The sequence below is a fragment of the Fukomys damarensis genome, unplaced genomic scaffold (assembly GCF_012274545.1).
Source record: "Fukomys damarensis isolate Sample0158 unplaced genomic scaffold, DMR_v1.0_HiC HiC_scaffold_33, whole genome shotgun sequence".
Classification (NCBI taxonomy): domain Eukaryota; kingdom Metazoa; phylum Chordata; class Mammalia; order Rodentia; family Bathyergidae; genus Fukomys; species Fukomys damarensis.
The window spans coordinates 56,258,657-56,281,019 of NW_022900945.1; the positions used below are offsets into that span (position 1 = coordinate 56,258,657).

Genomic DNA, 22,363 nt, shown 5'->3' on the forward strand with positions numbered 1-22,363 from the left:
ATCCCATAACTTAGGAGGCCCAGGCAGGAGGATCATCACAAGTTCAAGGCCAACCTGGACTACATAGTGAGTGGGTTCAAGACCAGCCTGAATTACACAGTGAGACCTTGTCTCAAAAAAACAAAAGGAAAAATAAAAGAGAGGAAAAGAAACAAAATCCAGTAATATGATGCACACAAGAAACACATTTCACTCAAAAAGAAATTCATAGACTAAAAGTCACAAGATGGAAAACAATAATCCAGCAACCCAGAAAAAAAGCAGAGGTAGCTATTCTATTTGCACACAAAGTGGATTTCAAGCCAAGATTGATCAGAAGAGACAAAGAAGGTCACAACATACTTGTTAAAGCAACAATCTAAGAGGAAAAGATAACAATCATGAATATATGTGCACCAAATACTGGTGCACCCAACTATATAAAATATAGATTGATTGACTGATTATTTTTGGTACTGGGGATTGAACCTTGTGCTTGCAAGGAAGGTGGCAAAACCACTGAGCTAAATCCCTGGCCCTCCAACTATATAAAATAAACACTAATGGAGATGAAAACTAGATAAGCACTAATACAATTATAATGGGAGACCTCACTACCCCATGTCACAAATAGATCAACTAGATGAAAAATCAACAAAGAAATTTCAGAACTGAACAAAACCTTTGAACAAATGGACTTAGTAGATAAGTATAGTGTCCTCAGCAGCGTATAGGACTTTCTCCAAAATAGACCACATATTAACTCATAAAACACACTTAAGTAAATGCAAAGAATTGAAATTATCCCATACATATTATGAAATTGGAAATCAATGGCAAAAGAAAAAAAAAATTACATAAACACATGGAAATTACACAACCACCTCCTGAACAACCAATGGGTCACAGATGAAATTAAGAAATTAGACAGTTTTGACAATTAAACAATAATAGAAAAATGATATACTGGAACTTATGGAACGCAGTGAAAGCAGTCCTATGAGGAAAACATATAGTGGTGAATTTCCATTATCAGAAAAACAGAGTGAACTCAAATAAATAAACTAATGTTGAACCTCAAGTTTCTAGATAAAGAAGAGCCAGTTAAATCCAAAGTGCATATGATGGAGAAAATTATAAGATCAAATCAGAAATTAATGCAGTCGATACTAAAAACAACACAAAGAATCAATGAATTGAAGATTCACTGAAATTGAAAATTCTTTGAAAGATTAAATAAAATTGACAAACCTTTAGCCAACCTTATCAAAAAGAGAGAAGACCCAAATCATACAATTAGTAATGAAAAGGGCAAAATAAATCATGAGTTCTGCAGAAATCCAGATGGTCATCAATACCTACTTTGAGAAGTTTAATAAGATGGAAAACTCAGAAACAATGGCCAGATTCCTATATACATATGAATTATCAAAGCTAAATCATGAAATATAAAAATGCCAAATAACCCAGTATCAGTCAATGAAACTGAAGTAATAAAAGCTGTAAGAAAAAAGCTAACCAAACAAGAAAAACCCAGGTCCTGACAGATTCACTGCCGAATTCTACGAGAGCTTTAGAGAAAATCTAATGGTACTACTCCTCAAATTCTTTAATGAAAACCCTGAGTTCAATCCCCAGTACTGGAAAAAATATAAAATTAGGAACAAGACAAGGACGTCCACTGTCACCACTCCTGTTCATTATGGTGCTGGAAACATTAGCCAGAGCAATTACACAAGAAAAAGAAATACAAGGAATAAGGATAGAAAAGGAACAAGTTAAGTTAACATTATTTGTTGATGATGTGATACTCTACATGGGAGACCCGAAAAACCATGAAAATACTTCTAGATTTAATAACCAAATTCAGTAGTACAGCAGGATACAATACAAAGTCAATACTGAAAAAATAATAGCCTTCCTGTATACAAATAACAAACTCACTGAGAGAGAAATCAGGGAAACAACATCCTTTACAATAGCATCAAGAAAAATGAAATACTTAGGAATCAATCTAATAAAGGAAGTGAATGACATCTTCATTGAAACTACAGTACCACTGGGCATAGTGGTGCATACCTGTAATCCCAGCACTTGGGAGGCTGAGACAGGAGCATCACCATGAGTTCAAGGCCAGCCTGAACTATAAAGACTCTGTCTCCAAAAAGAAAGAACTATAGTACTCTGAAAAAGGAGATCAAAAAGGATATCAGACAACGGAAAGATATTCATTGTTCTTAGATAGGAAGAACCAAAATAGTGAAAATGGCCATACTTTCAAAGTTGTTATACAGATTTGATGCAATCCCAATCAAAATACCAATAATGTATCTCATAGGATTAGAGATAACTATCCTAAAATTAATATGGAACCAGGAGAGACCCAGAATAGCAAAAGCAATTCTGGGCAACAAAAGCAAGGCAAAGCAAGACATCACAATCCCTGATGTGAAGTTATATTACAAAGTTATACTACTATTTTTATTATGATAAAAAAAAAAACAGCATGGTACCGGCAAGTAAAACACCCAAGGATCAGTGGAACAGAATTCAGGATGCAGAAACAACTCCAAGAACATTCAGTTACATTATGTTTGACAAAGGGGCCAAACATCTTCACAGGAAGAAAGATAACCACCTTAATAAATGGGGCTGGGAAACTGGCTTTCCATATGCCACAAATTGAACCTAGATCCTTATTTCTCACCAACAACTAAATTAAAATCAAAATGGATCTGAGATCTAAATATTAAAACAGAAACAATCTGCTGGAAGACAGAATAGGTAGAATTCTAGAAGACATAATGTAGGTAAAGACTTTATGAACAAAACCTCAACTGCACAGGAACTATCACAAAGAATCAACAACCGGGATCTCATCAAATGGAAAAGCTGCACACAGCGGAGATCTCTAACAGAGTGAAGGGACAACCTACAGAACAGGAAAAAAATTTTACCAGCTGTTCCTCAGACAAAGGACTAACATCTATAATGTATAAAGAACTAAAAAAAAACAAAAAAACAAAAAAAAACCCAGACCCCTCAAATTTAAAGACCCAATCCAAAAATGGGCATCTGAAATGAACAGACACTTCTTAGAGAAAAAAGTAGAAACAGCACATAAATACAGGAGAAAATGTTCACCATCTCTGGTCACCCGAGAAATGCAAATTACAACAAGGAGGAACCAGGGATGTAGCTCAGCAGCACTGCACCTGCCTGACAAATGCAAGGTCCTGAGTGTGATCCAGTACTGGAAAAAACAAAGAATGGTTGTCTCATCAAGAAATCAACCAGTAACAAATGCTGGCAAAGATGCCAGGAATAAAGGAACCCTTCTCCATTGTTGGTACGAGTGTAAATGGGTACAACCACTGTGGAAACCAGTATGAGATTCCTCAGAAAACTGTAAGCAGAGTTTCCATGTGACCCAGCTATTCCCCTTCTAGGCATTTGCCCCAAAAAGAGTTAAAGGCATCACACCACAGCGACACATGCACACCCATTTAGAGCAGCACAATTTATAACAGCTAAATCGTGAAAACAGCCCACATCCCCATACACAGATGAACGGATGAAGACAATGTCGTGTTTATGTACAACGGAGCACTACTCCGCCATAATGATAAACTTGAGTCATTCATAGGAAAATGGATGCACCTCAAGAGCACAATCTCACGTGAATAAATCAGACACACAAGTTTTAAGTACTGCATTGTTTCTCTTTGGTGAGAAACTCAAAGGTAAGGAGTATAATGGAGGACAGATACTGAAAAATAGGAAATGTTCAACTGAGAAGGGGAACAAGGGAGTGGTGAAGGGGAAGGGAATCCTGGGACTCTGTCCCCCAGGAAGGAAAAGCACTGCCCCAGGACCGAAGAGGCCGGTCAGGATGCAGCACCCCTGGGGCAGGACGGGGCCTGTTGCTGGGGTCTTGGGCAGGAGCTGTGCGCCACCCGGTGCACCATGGCCTGGCCTTGGCTCTCCTGTGTCCTCTCCCCATCACCCTGCAGCCTGTTCATCAAGACCTCCTCCATTTCAGCTCCTTGAGGGTCACCTGAAAAGCCAAGAAGCTGTGAAGCTGGGAGACTGGAGCTGGGGGGATTTCAGGTGCATTGGTACAGGCCCGTAGTCTCAACATTCTGCAGGCTGAGGCAGGAGGATCATGAGTTTGGTCATTAGCCTGGATCACATAGAGATCCCCATCTCAAAAGAAAAAGAAAGAAAGAAAGTCAGGCATGATGGCACGGGCTTGTAATCCCATCTACTCTGGAGGCTGAGCTGGGAAGATCACAAGTTCAAGGTCACCCTGGACAATTTAGTGAGACCTTGCCTCAAACCTAAAATAAAAAGTTGGCGGGGAATATAGCTGAGTACAAGGCCCTGGGTTCAACTGAACAAAAATAACCCCTCAAAGGCCCTGCTCCAGGGAAAGCCTGCTTCCCCGGGCCAGTCAGTTCAGACTTCCGGTCGCCTGAGGGGCCTAGAGACCAGTCCTCAGCCTCTACCTGGCCTCCTGCCCTGCAATCTCCCCCAAGCTGGGAGCCTGGGACTCCAGGGCTCCAGAAGGCTGAGCCGAAGCCGAAGTTGCCGAGCCTTTGATCCCCAGGAAACTGAGTCTGCCAGGCTGACAGGACCAGAAATGGGGGAGAGGGGCTCAACCTGACACAGAGGGTCAATGAGGTCTGCAGGCTGCTGGAGGGCACAGCTCCCAGCTGTACCCAGGTGCCTGGGTGCAGGGCAGCGGCTGCCCGGCTGGCTGAGGTCGGGGTGTTCCCAGCAGCACTCCACATCTGACCTGGACGTGACGGCCAGAGGTGCTCAACCTCCCGTTCACGGCCCCCTGGTGCAGGGCACAGTGACAGGGAAGCCATACCAGCCCAGGAGCCCTGCTTGGGAGGGGGCTCAGCAAAGGGGCCAAGAGGAGGGACACCCAGCTCACGGTCCCCAGAATGGCCCACAGGCACGCAGGGGCGCCGTGGCCCGTAATAAACACCTGCGCCATCTCAAAAAAAAGAGGAAAAACCCTTACACATTTCCCTACACACACCCGCCCGGCTAGCCTCAGGGACGATGGCCTGCACTAGGGCAGTGGCCCCTCAAGGCCCTGAGCCATCAGCCGGACACAAATCCCTAGGCCCTACTTCCACCCCCACATTCAGACCTGGGGTGCACGGGGAGGGGGCACTGTCCCCACCCCGCCCAGATGCACCCACTCACTCCGTTTAGGGGACAGCTTCTCTTCACTTTCCCAAAAGCCTTCAGTAGCAGAAAAGAGGCAAATTACACACTTCTCAGAAATTGAATTTTATAAAAAGGTATTTTCTTTTTTATCCATAAAATGATATAATTTTTGCAAGTATAGAAATGTGTCATAAATTATACATAATGTTCCTTAATTACAACTCAATGCAACTTGGTACTTTCCTCCCTCCCTAAAAAATGAGAGAGAACCCACAAAAAAATAATATATATAACTGTGTGTGTGTGTGTATAGATATATATATATATATATATATCTATACACACACACACACAGTTATATATATTATTTTTTTGTGGGTTCTCTCTCATTTTTTAGGGAGGGAGGAAAGTACCAAGTTGCATTGAGTTGTAATAATAAAAATCAGACTCTCACCTTGAGAGACACACATACAGACATGATACTCAGTTTGTAAACTGTGGCCAAAGGGTTTCCCTGCCAAGATTTCCCGGTCCCCACCCCACCTGTCCCACACTCCAGCTCCTTGGCTCCTCCCTCCCCCACTGCCCAGCAAGGTCCCTGCACCAACCCCAGCTGCCCGAATGGACGGGTTCTTCCCAGGCTCACTGGGCAGCAACCACCTCGGGAAATGCCTGAATGGCAAACAGCTCCAGGCTGTGACCAGGTTGTGGGGCCCGGTCCTGACCAAGCCTGGCCCTGAGCAGTCTCCTGGCCTACACCCAGTTCTGCCGTCCTCCTCCTCAGCCCTGGACACGGCCCTGCCAGCTCCTCCCGGGCGCTGGCACAAGGGTGGGACCTCACCCATGGGGAGGTGGAGCAGGGCGGCAGCCTTCCCCTTCCCTTCCAGTGCCCTCCATGGCTCTGCTTCCTGTCCCGTTCCTCCATCTCGGGGTCCTGCGGTGCCACCTAAGCGGGGAAGGGAATCTGCTGATGAACTAGGGACTCCACTTAAAAGAACATCACCTCCCCTTGACTAAATCTCACACATGGCTTCCGCTTGCTGAGAGTGACAGGGCCACTGTCCAGCTCCGGCCCAGCACCAGCAGAACTTACAGGATCAGGAACTGATATGTACGTGCGCGGGGCAGGGCACGCTCCCTGTTCAGGGTGAGGAGGGTGAGGATCGAAGCCTCGTACTTCCCCACTCAGCGGACGGCCTGGCTGGCTGCGGCCCCTCTGTCCCACAAGGGAACCATGCCGGCAGATAGGTCCCTCTTCCTGGGAGAGTTAAAACACCAACTTAACAGAAAAGTCACATAAAGTTCTCCTCTGCCTGCTAAATTAAAAAAAAAAAAAAAAGGTAAAACCAAGCTAGGTACAAACACAAATGAAGGAGACAGACGTAACGCAAGGGGCCTGCAGCCCAGCAGGTCTCTGGCTTCCCGGCATGATACATTCTTGTGTAATTCAGGAACAGGGGCTCTAGGGCCCCCTGAGGAATGGGAGTAAAAAAATAAGACTAGAGTCTCCCTGTGGGGCCCGGCCAGGCAGGGGCAGACGTGCTGCCACTTTTCCCCGTTTCGGCTCCACAGCTGGTCCCCTCGGGGCTGTGCCCCACGCCGAGCCCCGCTCTGCCCAGGTCCCTCCACCACCCTGCGGCAGGGCCGCGGCAGGTCAGGCGTGAGGACAGCAGGCCCAAGCGGCCGTCCCTGGGGCCCGGCCTGCGTGCTGCGCCCAGTCCGGTCTTCACCCCTTGAGGGGTTTCTCGGCCCCACCGCCGGGGCTATTGGCGCTGTCGCTCTTCTTCCTGCGCAGGCTCTCGATCCAGCTGGAGCTGGAGCGCGTGGTGAAGCTGGAGAGCGCCAGGGAGCTGAGCCGCATGTTCTTGCCCGACATGATGAGCTCCCCGAAGCCCTCCTGGTGGGAGAAGGCATAGCCCGAGCGCCGGGAGCCCGTGCGGCCCACCCGGCGCATGCAGCGGTGCTGCGCTTTCTGCTTCTTCCTCACCAGCTGGGTGTAGCGGACCTGGGGTGGGCAGGGAAGGGGACACCATCAGCGCACCACAGAAGACCCAGAGACGACCGCCGCAGACACCCCGAGGAGTCGTGCCGCAGCCTAGCCGCGGCTGCACAGGGCTCCAAGTGGGGCCCCGAGTGGGCGGTCCGGCCCCTCACCGTGTCCGAGAGATCTGGCTTCAGGCTCAGCCTGAGGAACCGGAAGGCGACCACAGGCAGGATGCAGACAACTGTGGTGAGCGCGATGGTGAGCCACACCGTGGGCTGGGCCAGTGTGTTCTGGGCGTTCCCTGGGTAGACAGGAGGTGGTGGCCCCGAAATTCCCAAGTGGCCAGCAGCATCCCCTGATGTCCGAGCACTATCTCTGGCAGTCCCACTTCCCGGGGCTCAGGACCGTAGGCAGTAGTGGCTCCCCCTTTCCCCGGGCCCACTCCCAACACGCTGACCTTTAAATGTGACACTGGCCCACAGCAGCCCCCGTAACCCTCTATTACATCTCTGTGAACATCCAGCGAGCACGCTGTCTCCCTGCCCACTCTGCCCGGCCTCCCTCAGCACAGGAAGTACCACCCCGTGCCGCTCCGTGGTCTCCATCTCCGTGGCATCTGGGGACCCCCACTGCTTTTCACTGCACTCCACACCACCCCAACGCCCACCTGGTTACACAACAGGCACTAGTTGGTCTCCTCACCCACACCTTTGCCCCATACTTTATTTTTCATCTGTGCTCTGATGGGACCCAAGGCCACACACATGCCAGGCAAGCCCTCTCCCACTGAGCTCTGCACCGGCCTCAGAGGCTCTTCAGGACTCCCACAAATCACCTTCTCATAAGCAAATGCAAACCCAGGAGGGAGCACTGTGCCTGTTGTTAGGGCTGCCTGTCCAGCACCATGAGAACCGCAGGCACCAAGGCCTGCAGGGCCACGCACCTCCTCCTCCCTAGCTGGCCCTCCCTGGCCACCCCAGTACCAGTTCAGCTCAGCAGCTTCCTCACTAACCATCCTTTCTAAAGCAAGCTCTCCACGTTCTTCGACTCTCTTCCGCTGAAAAAGTGACAACTCCTGGCAAACCCAAAGCCATCCACACAGCCTGGTGTTCCAAGACCATGAAGGCTGCCTTCTTGACCCTTCTGCTACTCCAGCCAGGCTCTCGCCTCACCACCTGCAGTCCTGTGCACTCCCCAGAACCCATGGCCTCTGCACCCTCCAAGCTCCTCTACATCAGCCCTGGCTACCCCACCAGCAGAATCTCTGCCAACCAGCAAGCCACCGTGACCTCCCACAGCCTCCGACCTGCCGGAATAAGGTGGCCCTGCTTGACCCAGCCCAGCCCGGTGCAGAGCTCCAGGCTCTGCTGAGCTCCTAGTGCTGCTTGGCATTCATGACACAATGGGTGCCCACCCTGCCTGTCCCAGACCACCTGTAGCTCCTTGCTCTCCCATGGAAGGCCGCAGGCCCTCACCCACAAACCGGAACTGGTTCGGAAACATGTCAAAGAGTCCATTGCTGTGCATGGCGAAGAGGATGGCGAAGTAAACTGCGAGGCTGCCCCAGATGAAGAAGTGGTTGATGGCCGTCCAGTAGCCAGTGTCCAGCCCGATCTGCAGAAAGCAGGGGCCATCAGGGAGCAGCCCCCGGCCACGCTCCCTCCAGCAGTCAGTTCCAGGCCAGCCTATACCTGCACGCTAACCACGATGACCAGGGATGTGGCCACAGTGACTGCAAAGGACTGGTAGTCGGCCAGCTGGGTGCCATCGTCCCGGGTGGCCTCCGCGAACACCCCGTAGGGGATGAAGAACATGAGCACGGACGTGTAGATGCCCTGGGCAATGCAGATGAAGAACTCCCGCTTGTTGAAGAGGAGATTCAGCTGGCCCGGCTCGTACAGCTTGGGGTACTCCATGCTCCGCTGTTCTGGGACATCCTGTGTGGGGAGGCGCATGGCCAAGGAGGCTCAGGGTGGTCTGGGCAGACCCTGCCCAACCAGACAGCGGCCCCGACAGTCATTACGGGGCCACCACCTCTGGGGAGACACAGGTGCTACGCCCTGTAACGGGGGGGGGGGATGCTGTCACAGACTGTTTTCCCATTTTTCCTGAGCCCCAAATCCCCCCATACCTGATCAAAGACCCCCATAGCCAGGACTGGAAGGGAGGTGTACACAATGTTATACAGGGTGATAAAGTACTGGTCATACACGGTCTGGAAGAGAACATCAGGAACAGAATGAGCACTTAGCCTTTCTTGGCTACAAATCGGGCAACGGGGGCTGGAGATTTAGCTCAGTGGTTTCACCGCCTGCCCGGAGGCTCAAGGTCCCAAGTTTGATTTCCGGTACAAAAAAACAAAAAAACAAAATCAGGCACCGGAGGAGAGCAAATGTGAAACCCAGGGCGTTCTACGGGATTTCTCCAGCTTGCTCTCGTCTTTTTTTTTTTGCAGTACCAGAGATAGAGCTCAGGACCTTGCACTTGCCAGGCAGGTGCAGCACCACTCAGCTACACCCCCAGCACATCTCCCTTAGAGCATGCACCAGACAGCAGGCCTGGGCAACAGAGAACAAACATAATCTCTGCCCTTAAGAAGTCCACAAAGAACACATATCAAAAGATGGGAACACTCGCTACCTGGGCCGAGAAGCCGCAGAAGAAGCCAAACCAGAAGTGGACCATGGTGAAAGCGAAATTCTTGTAGAAGAAGTAGCAGAGGAACTTGCACATGCGCAGGTAGGACCAGCGCCCATGCACCAGCAGCAGGCGCTGCAGGAACTTGAACTGTGAGAAGGCGTAATCGGAGGCCAGCACAGCCTGGATCCCTTCCTGCCCACTGATGCCCACACCAATGTGAGCCGCTATGAGACAAGAGATGACAGGAAAGTGAAGACAGAGCCACACAGCGTGGAGTCCACCAGGTAACGGCCTTTCTCCCGTCCCCTGGCCCTGCCCGAGACCTCCGCGGACACCCGCCCCACCCACACCGCAAGCCACTCACTTTTGATCATGCTGACATCATTGGCCCCATCCCCAATGGCCAGTGTCACAGCCTTTTTGTACTTCTTCACCAGTTCCACCACCTGCGCCTTCTGCAAGGGGGTCACCCGGCAGCAAATGACAGCTTTGCAGGCACATGCCGTCTCCAGAAACTCCAGCTCCATGTCTGCCTCCAATGCGTGGGCCTGGAACACAGGGACACCGAGAGGGGCTCGGTCATCCACAGAGCCTGGAGCCAGCTCCTCCCCTCTCCCCCGTCCCTCCTGTAAGGAAAAGGGAATGAAACAAGTAAGTGCTCTCGTGTCACCAGGCTGAGCGTGGCTGAGCATGGCAACACTTACCAGGCTGTGACCGTTGATGACGAGGGCGTATTCCCCAGCAACGGCCTCCAGGGCAGAAGCCAGCTTGGAAGAAGACAGTTTCTCCTGGTAGGAGAAGCCATTGCCTACCGCGCGGGATGAGTCCAGCATCTTTTCCCGGGCTTTTCTGTGCAGGTGGAACGAAATGGTATTGTCTGCCAGGCCAGCGCAGGGAGCAGGCTCCAGCCTGCTGACCCCAAGGTGCCTCACAGGGCACTGCCTCCTTCAAGCCTCGTTTACCTGAGTTCTTCTCGCACCTCCAGGACAGTGTGGCCAGTGACTATGAACACCTCTGTCATGTCGTCTGTCAGCATCTTGCAGGAGTAGCCAATGTTCACAGCCGTCTCTACCAGGAGAGAGGCAGGGGCATGGGAGGCAACCGCAAGGTCAGCTCACCTCCCGCCTGGCGGCCACAGCCCCACACCAGGGCCAGGTAGCACTACTGTCCGTAATTCCCTCTGCCCCGCAGGCCTCACCTTGCTTGTCCCCAGTTAGCACCCAAATCTTAATGTTGGCCAGAGTGAGGAGGGCGATGGTCTCTGGAACCCCCTGCTGAAGCTTGTCCTCGATGGCTGTCGCACCCAGCAGCTGCAAATCACACAGGGCCACTGTCCCGGCACGAGTGCGGCAGGCTCGAGCCCTTGCTGCTCACCGTGGCTCGCCTGCACACTTACCATCATGTTGCTCTCAACCTCCTCATAGACGCTGGCCAGCCTGTCTTCCCGGCTGTCCTGGGCCAGGCTGGCCTGCAGCCGTCTCTCAGCCCACTCCTCGTAGTACTCTTCATCCAGATCCTTGTAGGCCAGAACCAGGGTCCTCAGCCCTTCCCCTGCATACTCCTGAGGACAAGGTTCGAAAGTCACACACCAGTATGTCCAGGGAGCTGATGATGGATGGCAGGAAAGTTTTAGGAGTTCTACACACACACACACATGTAAGATGCTTTGTGGTGCTGCGTGACAGTAAGCCCAGCACCTTGGGAGGCTGAGGCAGGAGGATCACGTGTTTGAGCTCAGCCTGGGCAACTAAGAGTCCTAAGAAGACCCTGTCTCAAGATTTAAAAAGTGCTGGATGGAGCTCATTGGGAAGGCCTGAGTTCACTCCCAGGGCACACACATAAGAGGCAATGGTGCGAGAGGAAATGTGGGTCATTTGCTTGACTACAAAAACCACACATATACGAATATTAAAATGTGCTAGGTACCTTAAACATAATAAATGACAAAAAACACACCAGGAAGTAGGTCACACCCCCTGGTGCCCAGGAGCTTCCCTCACACCTACGTTTAGGTGGTCTGAGGTGGGGCCGAGCAGCTCCTGGGTTGAGCGGTGGAGTCTGTCCAGTAGGATGGTGTCGGCCCCTTTGCAGTACAGGCGGATCTTCCCCTCAGGGCTGCGCACTGCGAGCGGACAGACGGACATGGATGGACGGACGAACAGGAAGTGCTGGCCCAGATGCCGCTGGACAGTCACGTCACACCTTGCCACCCCAGCTCCTCAGTCCCCGGCCTCACCTATCACTGACATGCGCTTGCGGATGTTGTTGAAGTCCAGGATGGCCAGCAGCTGGTAGGTGATGGCTATGCCCATCTCGTGGACGGTGATGGTCTTGGGGGTGCGAGAGCGGAACACGAACCCAAAGTTCCTCGCTGCAGTGACCAGGGCGCCCTCGTCCGGAGACTGGGCTTTGTAGTACAGCTCTCCTGGGCAGAGAAACAAGGCGCACGGTGGAAGCGGCCACAGCCCCACCCAGGCACCCCAGGCCAACAGAGCCGAGAGCACAGACCGGGCTGGGCACAGCCGAGCCGGCTGCAGCTCACCTTCACTCTTCTCTTCCGACATGACCGTGTGACACAGAGAAAGGAGGCGGAAGAACTCATGCGTGTGGGGGTCCCCCATCTTCACAGCCTCCAAGAGGCTGGGGTCCCAAAACAAGAACTTCTTGTCCGCCAGAGGATTAAAGGAGAAGTCAACGGGTTCGGGCCTCTGAAAAGGGGGAGGTGGCACTCAGGAAACGCGGGCCGGTGGGCTGCATGCCAGGAGAGGGCCTGCCCCCGCCTCCCGCTGTGACCCCAGCGCCCACGCCAATCGCCCCTAAAGTAGGCATCACTGCAGGCAGCTCGCAGCTCCACCTCCTGCCCAGACAGCGCGTGGCTCCCACTGCAACCAGTTGCCGGTCAAAGCATGACTGGACCATACAGTGGTTGTTTTCTTCTCTTGTTTTTTGAGACAGGGTCTCACTCTGTAGCCCAGGCTGGACTCAGATTTGCAGTGATCTTCCTGCCTCAGTCTCCTAAGTGCTGGGATCACAGGCATCCACCACCACCACGCTTGGCTCAGAGCACAGAACAATTATAGAGACCGAATCTCACCTCTCCCAATTCAGCTTTGTGTCCCAGGACATCGAACACGTCTCCTACACAAAGCCAAGACAGCAGAGGCAAGGTCAGTGCCAGAGCTCTGGAGCAGGGGGAAAGCCTCCAATCCAGAACCCGAGGCCTGGGAACCCTCGGCACATCAGCCAATAGGCACCCTGAACCTGGAACGCAGGAACCCCGGATCTTGACCATAGGAGTCACTGCCCATCCCGCCAGCCCAGCAGTGCTCCACCTCCAGGCCCAGCACGCTCCAGGCCTACACAGCAGACAGCGCCTTACACAGAGTCCGGGTCAGCACAACCGCCACACCGGAAGTCACTCATACAGCGAGTCTAGTGCACCACCAGGGCAGCCAAGGTCCAGCCTGGCCAGGTGCCCCAGGCCAAGGTCTGGGGCTTCTTCACACAGCTAGGAGCTGAGAGCCGGGAAAGGGCTTCAGGGATAAAAGGCAGGAACCTCAGTCCCTGCTGCCCAGCACGAGAGAACAGCCCCTCGGCCCCTCAGACTCACACGAAGAGAAGTAAAATCCAATGGCAGGAAGAGCGCACAAGGCCGGGCCTGCAGCGCTACCCTACCGTAGCTGCGGCCGCTGATGGAGCACTTGTTGAAGACCATGATGTTCTGCGTGAGGGTGCCCGTCTTGTCGGAGAAGACGTACTCCACCTGGCCCAGCTCCTCATTCAGGGTGGTGGTGCGCGCCTCCGCGGGCGTGCGCTTCTTCGTGCAGAACATCTTCTTGTCCCAGTTGATGAAGTAGCTGTGGCCCAGCCGGATGACCTCCACACTGCACGGGGGACGGGAGGTGAGGCTGGGGAAGGCCGGGCTGCGGCCCTCCGCCGGGGAAGGGGGCGGACATCTGGGCGCGGGACCTGGGTGGGAAGGGCAAGGCGTGGCCACGTCTCCCCGCCCGACCCTCCTGACCGCTCCAGACATGAGGTGCACAGGGCCTGGGCAGGCAGGGATAGAGGAGCAAAGGAACTGTGGACCAGACACTCAACCAGTTCTTACCTCAGGACTAACAACACAGAAACCATGCAGAGAAAAAACAAGAGCAAGTGCGAGAGGGAGGGAGGGAGAGAGAGAGAGAGATAATGAGGGTGCTGTGTGTGCTGCAGCACCAGGCGCGCCGGGGAGGGCACCAGACGGCTCTGCAGCCGCCCACTCCGCACTCCCCCACACCAGGGGCTCGGGAGCAGGGAGGACCCTGTACGGGGCAGAGTGCCCACGGCCTCTGTGCCCACTGCTAGTTGTTACCGTGGGGTCAGGGACCGAGTCTGGCTCCATGCGACTAAGGATGGCCAGGTCCTGCTTCAGACCCACCAGAGGGACCATCAGGTTCTGCTACCAAGCATATCAAGAAAGCTGGAAGGTCAGCACCGCCTTCCTCCTGCCATTTCACCCTTCTCCAAGGACACCGTGACCCGATGAGGCTTAGAAAGTAACCCTCCTGAGGCAGCAACCACAGCCCAGACAACTGAAATATACACCAGGGTGCTGGGCATGGTGGTGCACAGCCTGGGCTACATAGTGAGTTCCAGGTCAGGCTCAACTACATAGTGAGACCCTGTCTCAAAAACAAAACCAAAACCAAAACAAAACAAAAAAAAACCAAGAAATATACACCAGGGACTACAAAGATGGGAGATCCACCTCAGTTTATAAGCAAGCAGGTTATTTTCATTTTTGATTGTTTTTTTGAGACAGTTTCACTATGTAGCACAGACTGGCCTTGAACTCACTATGTAGCCCAGATTGGCCTTGAATTCACAGTAATCCTCCTGCCTCAGCCTCCCAAGGGCTGGGATTACAGGTGTGCACCACCATGCCTGGCTAGATTTAAAATAAAAACAAGGGCCAGGGATTTAGCCCAGTGGTTCTGCTCCTGCTTTGCAAGCTTAAGGTCCCAAGTTTGATCCCCGGTATCCCCTCAAAAAAAACCTTTATAGGTTTGCCAAGCACAGGCAGACACCAAACTCCAGAATTGGGGCAGCCCCTGCCTAAGTCTTCCTGAAGAAGCTGCCAGTTCCTGCCCCCTTGCCTCTGCTTTCAGACTTCGCTTTCACCTCTCACTTCCAGCTCCATCTTCACCCACCTTAGTGCAACCATTGAGGAGTCCACCTACTTGCCTGCCTGCCTTGCCTGCCTGGGAGGGAGGTGCTTTCAGCCTCACGTCCCTGGAGCTTCCCACCTGGTATCTCAGTGCCTGGTGCTGCTGCTTCTGAAGGAGGAAGCTATGTGACACACCCAGGGCCCCAGCTCTACATGAAATGCTCCAGGTAGAATGACTTCTACCTTTCTCCTATTTTGCTTTGTGATATGCTGAGATTTTCCTTCAACTACCAGACTTAAGCTTCTAGCAGGGAGGAAATCCATTCCTGGTTCATCTCTGCATATACCACAGCACCTCTGTGATCCTTGGCACACGGACAGCACGTAGCAAGTACGTGCTGAAGAAGTCACTATGGTGACTGTTCTGATATAGTCCCAAGTACCAGGAAATTTTAGGGTAAAACTTTGCTCTGCACACGAAGATAAAGAGGTAACAAAAAGTGTTCACAGTAGTCAGGAGAAGGCTCCACATTTCTTCCCAAGGATTTCATCTTCACAGAAAACTTTGCTGAGGAGCCCCAAGGGATCCCAGGTCAGAGAAAGCACACACCTGACATACAGCGAGATGGGCACGACGGTGTTGAGGATGATGATGTAGGACCAGAAGGAAAGGAAGCCGGAGAAAAAGGCACTGTCCACCGCCTCGTCCCAGGGCAGGTAGACCTGGAAGCGTGTCCCAACCTCGTACTCCCAGATGGCATTGCCGATGGCCAGGATCACCCCCATGCAGACCAGAAATCCAAAGATCTGGGGAGTGAGAAGCTGAGGCTAGTGGAGGCTTGGGAAGCCACAAAGCAAGGTGTCCCCGAGGATGGTCACCGCTCGTGCCAGGGCCCTCAAAGCCTGGACGCCTGGCTGGCAGCACGTCCACCAGGCTCAGAGCCCCAGGCCTGTGGGTCTGCGCTCATGCAGCTGCTCCCTGGACAGTCCTCATGTGCAGGGAGGGGACGCTGGAGCACTGAGAAGTCCACAAAGGTGCTGACAGTGGGGTGAGCTTTCCTCAAACCAAAACACTCTTGTACCTGGGCAGCTTTCGCAGCTGGCAAAAATCCCACGCTACAACATCTGTGGTCTATACACAGTGCCGTTTTTTAAACCAGGATTACAAACTACTTTTGTGAACAGCAATTTTTTTCCAGCACTGGAGATTGGACTGAGGGCGTTCATATGCACTAAATCCCCAGCCCTTGTTTTAAAAATTTTGAAACAAGATTTTGCTGTCAAGAGAAGCTTCACTCAGGCTGGGCTCAAACTTGCCCTCCTCCTGCCTCAGCCTCCCAGCCGGGATCACAGGTGCAGGCCACCGTACTTGACTCTGAAGAAGGATCCTAAGGAAGTTTTGGTGACCACAAGAAAATAATCAAGACCACTACATGACTTCTCATGTCTCATTTCAAAGCAGCCTCCACTGCCGAGGCTTTGAAACAGGACTCACCTGGTGCTCAAAGACCACCGGGGCAGGTAAGCCTCCGTGGGACAGGCTTAACCACACTCTCTTGGGCTGGGGTTCTTAATTTTCATTTATTTGTTTGTTTTGTTTGAGGCACTGCTGCCCTTTGTAGTGCAGGCCCCGAACTATGTAGCCAAGCTGGCTTCCAACGCTCAGCACTGCCTCAGTGCTGGGATCACAGGCCACGTGGCCCACAGCCTGGCTTGGGTTTTTTTTTTTTGGTTTTTGTTTTTTTTGGTTTTTTCAGACAGGGTCTCACTATGTAGTTGAGACTGACCTGGAACTCACTATGTAGCCCAGGCTGGTCTTGAACTCACAGTGATGATACTCCTGCCTCAGCCTCCCGAGTGCTGGGATTACAGGCGTGTGCCACCACGCCAGGTGGGGTTTTTATTTTTAACTAAAAAAAATAAAGCAAACTTTCATAACCAAGTAAGAGAATAAGTTATTACAGTGTGTATCATTATTTTCAAAGTAGTTACTCTGTACAAGACATAAACCAAAGAAATTCTGCAAAAAAGAAACAGATAACACAAACTTTCTTTGTTTTTTGTTTTTTGGTTTTTTTTTTGGTACCGGGGATTGAACTCCGGTTCTTGCGCTTGCAAAGCAGGCCACCGAACCACTGAGCTAAATCCCCAGCCCCAAACTTTCTTTCAAATGAACTAAGATAAACTATTAGTAAAAATGAAACAAATCAGCATATACATCGAAATCTTTTTAAAACAACAGAACGTGTTATTTGAGGAATCAGGCTGGGTTTTTGTGACCCCTTTCCAGCCTAGGCACAAACTCTGAACAGACGGTGGCCCAACATCTGGAAGCCACAACACACAGGGCAGGCAGCAGGTGGAGGCCCCAGCGGCAGAGAGAGGCCGGATAGGAGCTCAGATTCTAGCTGAACAAGAGAAGGATTCAGGAACTGCCAAAAATGAAAAGGGAAACTTTTCCTCTGAGAACCTCCACCCTCAGAAGCTAGGGTTAAGGACCTCACTAACCAGCTTCCAAATGGAAATCTTTCTCCTTGTGGCCTCTCCACCCTATGAAGGCTTCCTTGTACCCAGCAGAGGCAAATATGGGGTCACAGGCTGTACCAGACCATCACAACCAGGAGACAGAGAAGGGACGACTTGTTTCAGCTTTAAACTGTTGATTTATGCCTGAAGTTCTTTAACATAACATCTTCCCAGGCTACAGGAGACTGAAGTAAACACTGCCTTCCAGTAGCTGGCCTATCAGTGGCTTCACAGCCCAGCCCAAAGCCTGCTGACCAGGGAAAAGTAGAGGGCAGAGGCGGGAAGAGGCTCACCCAGAGCACCAGCGTATTCATCAGCCGGTCAATACTTGTCCTCTTGAACTTCGTCCTGCCGCTGTTCTGCATCAGCTTAGTGTCAGGACCTAGGGAAGGTTCAAAGCCAAATAACAACCCTGCCTCCAGACTTGGGCGCCGGCCCCCAGGCTGCCCCCTGGGTGGACGAGACGCTTGTGTTCAGGGCTGCACGTTTTGACCTACATCTTCCCTCCACCAACCCACACCTCCTCCACACTCTGCAGGGAGGGCCAGGTCCCTGACTCCTCCTCCCCTCTGAGCGCGTGGGGCTCACCTGCGAAGATGACCAGCCCGAAGCACCACTCTGTATTTCGCAGCACACAGCCTCGCAGCAGCATGTTCTGGTTGCTCAGGGGGAACTTGCTCTCCTTCCAGTACAGGGTTCCGCTGAATTTGTCCAGTTTGTTATTGGGGGGTTCGCAGATCACCTCCCCTGGATGGGAGAGGAGTACCACTGCTCAAGGTCCCAGTTACAGCACAGCCACAAAGCAGCGAGAAGCAAAGAGCAGCTGAGGGACGAGGCAAGAGCTGCAAGCACTACTGGCGGCAGTGTGAGCTGATGCAACTTCTCAGAAAGGTGGGACGGCGTGGGCGCTTACTAGAAGCACAAAAAATGCTGGGCCTGGTGGGCACACCTGCAATCCTTACACTCAGGAGGCTGAGGCAGGAGGACTGCCGAGTTCAAGGCCAGCCTGAACTACTAGTGAGACCCTGCCTCAAAAAAGGGGGCAAATGTTTCATACACTGATGTGATGATACCTATGATGCATGTGACAAGTCTGAGAAAGGGCAGACTGCACAGACCTCAGCATAACAGAATTACATTTAACTATGTCTACGTGTTTCCATAAACCTATGTAGAAAGTCCAGAGGAGCTGCGCATGGCGGTGCACACCTACAATCCCAGCACTCCCGGAGGATCACAAATTCAAGCCCAGCCAGGCTAATTCAGTGACTTAGCCAAGACCCTGTTTAAAACCAAAAAACCAAAACAAAACACACACACACAGAGGCCTTGGGTTTAATACCCAGTACTGCAACAAAAAAAAAATGTTGATAGGGCTGGGGATTTAGCTCGGGGTGCCATCTCCTGCCCCATCTCCTGCCTGGCAAGCACAAGGTCCTGAGTTCAATCCCCGGTACCAAAAGAAAAGTGTAAATGAATACAAACTGAATTATCAGTCAATGTGGCTACCGAGAAGGACTGAACTGGAGGGAGGACAAACTACTGTGTTAACTTCTCTTACATGCTCCATAGTTTGTCTTCTGATAAGGAGCGCACATCATTATTCTGAGTTAACAAGCAAAAGGAATGAGGCCAATTTCTCCCAACATGCACAATAAGTGGGAACTATCACCCACAGAACTCCCCTGAAGCAAGTGGTTCACCTGCTCTCCCTCCATGAAGTCAGGGACCCACAGGAGCCCAGAGCCCGGCCCACCTTTGGAGGCCCTGCAGAAGCACCCCCACTCACCATCGAACTTGGCAAGCTTGCTGATGTCGCCCAGCTCCGAGGTGACGGGGATCGCCTGGCGCACTTTCATGTTGGTCTCCCTGGAAGGACAGGACACTGAGCCCCACTCCCTCCCACTTCTCCAGTTGAGCTGGGGGGCACCTGACTACAGGTGCCACCGCTTAGCCCAGTCAAGGGTTCTACACAGCCAAAGGCTCTCTGATCCCCAACTTTTACCACAAATGACAGAGCTCAGACCTGAGAACCTCTTCCAAAGCCATCTCCTTCTCCTAGGGAGGCAGGAGAGGGCTAATGCTGAGCATGCTACTCACCCGTCGAGCTCTGCCGTCTCTATGTAACACAGCCCATGGGGCTCGCTGCTGGAGAGGAGCAGGAGATCCGCCTACAGAGAAAAACCCAGTGAAGACTGCAACGCCCAGCCCACCCCAGGGCTCTGGTGATGGTCCCCACTAAGCACGCTCTGCCTCCTGGTTCCAGGCACATCAATGGCTACTCAAAGTCTTCATCTGACAGAGGAACCTTCCCTCTCAAGAAAGTCTCCTTTCACAGTGTTCAAGAGACAAAAGTAGGGAGGACTCAGATCTTTCTGCCCAGAGGAAAAGCAGCCCTGGTGACCCAGAGGGGTACCTTGTCCCTTACCGCCACAAACTGGTTGTTTTCAAGCTTGATAATGTCACCAACACAGACATTCATCCACTGCTCCTGCTGAAGGCTACAGCAACAAGAAGACAGTGATGAGACTGTCAGTAGCTACGGACATTCCCAAGTGACCCCGTTCCTCACAAAGCCACCATCTCCAACAGACACTCACATTCCACTGATCAGCACCTGAGACTGACGGTTATTCACTTGGTTATCACTCTTGTGTCGGAACTAAAAAGAAGGGAAACAAGAAGGATAAAGTCCAATTCCCTGCTCCAAGGGAACAGGGCCATCGGGGGAACTCTAAGCATGCTGGAGAGCACCTTGTCTACACCTGTCCACACACCAACTCTCTTGGACCCTTCTCTTGCCCCTCAGCCAAGGTATCATGGATCTAGGGGGACCAGGTGAGGGAAGGCAAGGTCACCAAGGAACTGTGCTGGGTGAAGAGGGCTTAAATTGGGGGTCAGGGAAAGGGGCCACTGGGGGTAAAAGCAGAAGAATGAAAACAACTCACGTAGTCATCAGTAGCATCTTTAACAGCTGTGATGGTGAGGACCAGAACCAAAGGCACAATGGTGGTGAACCAGGACAGGGAAGAGATCTGTGGGATCAACTGAGAAGAAGAAAGAGAAGTATGCTTCTGAGGCCCATCCAATGCTTTCCTGCACTTAATCCTCCTCTTCTTTGGCTTTCATTTGGCTTCGTGAGTCACAGTGGATACACGATGGGCCACTCACCTGCAGAATGAGAAGGAACAGGAAGTAGGTGTTGGCAACTTCCTGGAACTGCTCAAAGAGGTTGACAGGCAGGAAAGTGAGAATGTTGTACTTGGAGGTCTTGATGCAGTTGCTCTATGGCAGTGGGAGAGAAAATAATGAGGTGGCCCCCAATCCTAACCCAGAACCTGAGACTGGCTGCCCCAGACGCCAATAATGGGGGTCTCCTAGGGTCACATACCCTGCTTCACTGACCAATGAAGGCCTGAAAAATTCTGCACTGTAGCAGATAAAAGCAGCCAAGAAGGCTGCCTTCGCCCTCCCCACACGTCCCCTTGTCAGCCGTCAGTCCCAGCCCAGGACGTCCCTGTACTTCTCCCTCCCGCCCCAGCCAGGTCGCTGGGGTCACTTACCGCATACTGGAATTTCTCATTGTATTCTCGGTCATTAGCCCGTGCCCTCCTCTCTTCTTCTACAACAGAGCGGCCGCAGTTAGGCAGAGCAGACTGTCCTGCCAAGGGTCCTACTTTGTGGAGGACCCAGAGGGCACTGGCTCTATTCAAAGTACGGTTCTACAGAGTTGGCGCCACAGCTGTGCCTCCGTTCCCCCTCTTCAGCCCACCTCTCACCGACAGCTGCCCTCACAGGAAAGCCCGTTTTCTGTTCCCTCCGAAGAGCCAAGATCCTCCACTTGGCGCTCCCCCTCCCCATCCCGTCTCTGGAAAAGCCTCAGCCACTGTCGTCGCCGGGACTCCAAGGCCCTTGCACTGCCACCAAGACGCAGCGGCTGCAGACGCGGTGCCTCCCCTCGGGGACGACGCCCGCCCTCCTGGTGGGCTGCAGAGGACAAGGCTGCGGTGGAGACTGGGGACACCGTGCCCTGGAGCTGCTCTGCGGCAGCGTCCCAGTCCCACGTGCAGGTCCCCAAGGGAACCTCTGCTCGTCACGTGTCACCAGCAGCAGCTCTGACTGGCCGACAGTGACATCATCTATTTCACAGCTCATCTTCAGGCTGGGAAGGTGGGGCAGAGGGATGTGGGTCACAGACTGAGGCAGAGATGTAAGACAGGAGGAGATGCACCCCAAACAGCCACTCTCGAACTCTGCAGCCTCTCCTGTACCGTCTACACACACTGTCTCTCAGTAGCTCACGGTCGCTCCCTACACCTACCCAAACCTCTGCAGGTCCCAGACCAGAGGGACCAAGTTCAGGTCCCTCTACAGGGAATGTCCTCTGAAGGGGTCCCCTCCCACGTCCCTGGGGTCACAATGACCTCAGAATGGAGAAGGGAGGAACTCAGTTGGGCAGCAAACGCAGCACCTTAAATCTCTCCAAGAGCCAAAGGCGGCGCTCGGAGCCCTCTTCCCCAGGTGCAGAGCGCACTGCAGCGGCAGCTTGCAGGCTACAGCGACCCCCGCCTAGCGAACCAGGACCCCAGGACAGCGCTGCCACAGAAACTTCCCCAGAGGAGCCCCTGCCCATAGGCCAGGCCGAGGAAGGTGGGGATGCGTCCTTCAAAGCTGGGATCTCTGGGTCTGGGCAGAAAACAGGAGGCTGGAGGCCCCGGAGAGGGGATGTGGAGAACGGAGCGGGGGTCGGGGTGCGAGAGCTGCCTCTCATTACCTGTCCCCCATGAGGGCTTCTTTCGACTCCAGGAGGGAGGCGCCCCGGCCCGGGCCCACTTCTCGGGCATCTCCTTGGGGACCGTCATGGTCCCGGCGCGGCGCGGAGGGCGCACAGTCTGTCCGAG

The 22,363-nt window shown here is 52.6% G+C and overlaps 1 protein-coding gene across 4 annotated transcripts in view; it reads right to left on the reverse strand.

Annotated features, from left to right (window-relative positions):
* Positions 1-3,723: 3,723 nt before the first annotated feature.
* Positions 3,724-22,363, reverse strand: part of Atp8b2 (ATPase phospholipid transporting 8B2) — a 21,035-nt gene continuing 2,395 nt past the window's right edge. The window contains exons 2-28 of one of the 4 annotated variants that reach the window (XR_784238.3): positions 21,026-21,084; positions 20,634-20,747; positions 20,411-20,509; positions 20,063-20,124; positions 19,891-19,963; positions 19,563-19,633; positions 19,252-19,331; positions 18,051-18,209; positions 17,756-17,844; positions 15,547-15,743; positions 13,463-13,671; positions 12,882-12,925; positions 12,330-12,495; positions 12,024-12,212; positions 11,794-11,909; positions 11,184-11,348; positions 10,986-11,097; positions 10,750-10,855; positions 10,492-10,636; positions 10,152-10,335; positions 9,788-10,011; positions 9,279-9,362; positions 8,839-9,084; positions 8,623-8,761; positions 7,318-7,448; positions 6,005-7,168; positions 3,724-4,036 (exon numbers count right to left, since the gene is read on the reverse strand). Coding sequence is in view for 2 of the 4 variants with exons in the window: in XM_010643933.3 (XP_010642235.1) it covers positions 6,890-7,168; positions 7,318-7,448; positions 8,623-8,761; positions 8,839-9,084; positions 9,279-9,362; positions 9,788-10,011; positions 10,152-10,335; positions 10,492-10,636; positions 10,750-10,855; positions 10,986-11,097; positions 11,184-11,348; positions 11,794-11,909; positions 12,024-12,212; positions 12,330-12,495; positions 12,882-12,925; positions 13,463-13,671; positions 15,547-15,743; positions 17,756-17,844; positions 18,051-18,209; positions 19,252-19,331; positions 19,563-19,633; positions 19,891-19,963; positions 20,063-20,124; positions 20,411-20,509; positions 20,634-20,747; positions 21,026-21,084; positions 22,237-22,324 (3,630 nt within the window). In the remaining 2 variants the exon portion in view is untranslated. Of the gene's footprint in view, positions 4,037-5,604; positions 7,169-7,317; positions 7,449-8,622; positions 8,762-8,838; positions 9,085-9,278; positions 9,363-9,787; positions 10,012-10,151; positions 10,336-10,491; positions 10,637-10,749; positions 10,856-10,985; positions 11,098-11,183; positions 11,349-11,793; positions 11,910-12,023; positions 12,213-12,329; positions 12,496-12,881; positions 12,926-13,462; positions 13,672-15,546; positions 15,744-17,755; positions 17,845-18,050; positions 18,210-19,251; positions 19,332-19,562; positions 19,634-19,890; positions 19,964-20,062; positions 20,125-20,410; positions 20,510-20,633; positions 20,748-21,025; positions 21,085-22,236; positions 22,358-22,363 lie in introns of those variants that run through there. The other 3 variants (XR_784240.3, XM_010643933.3, XM_010643932.3) reach the window with 3 other exon arrangements.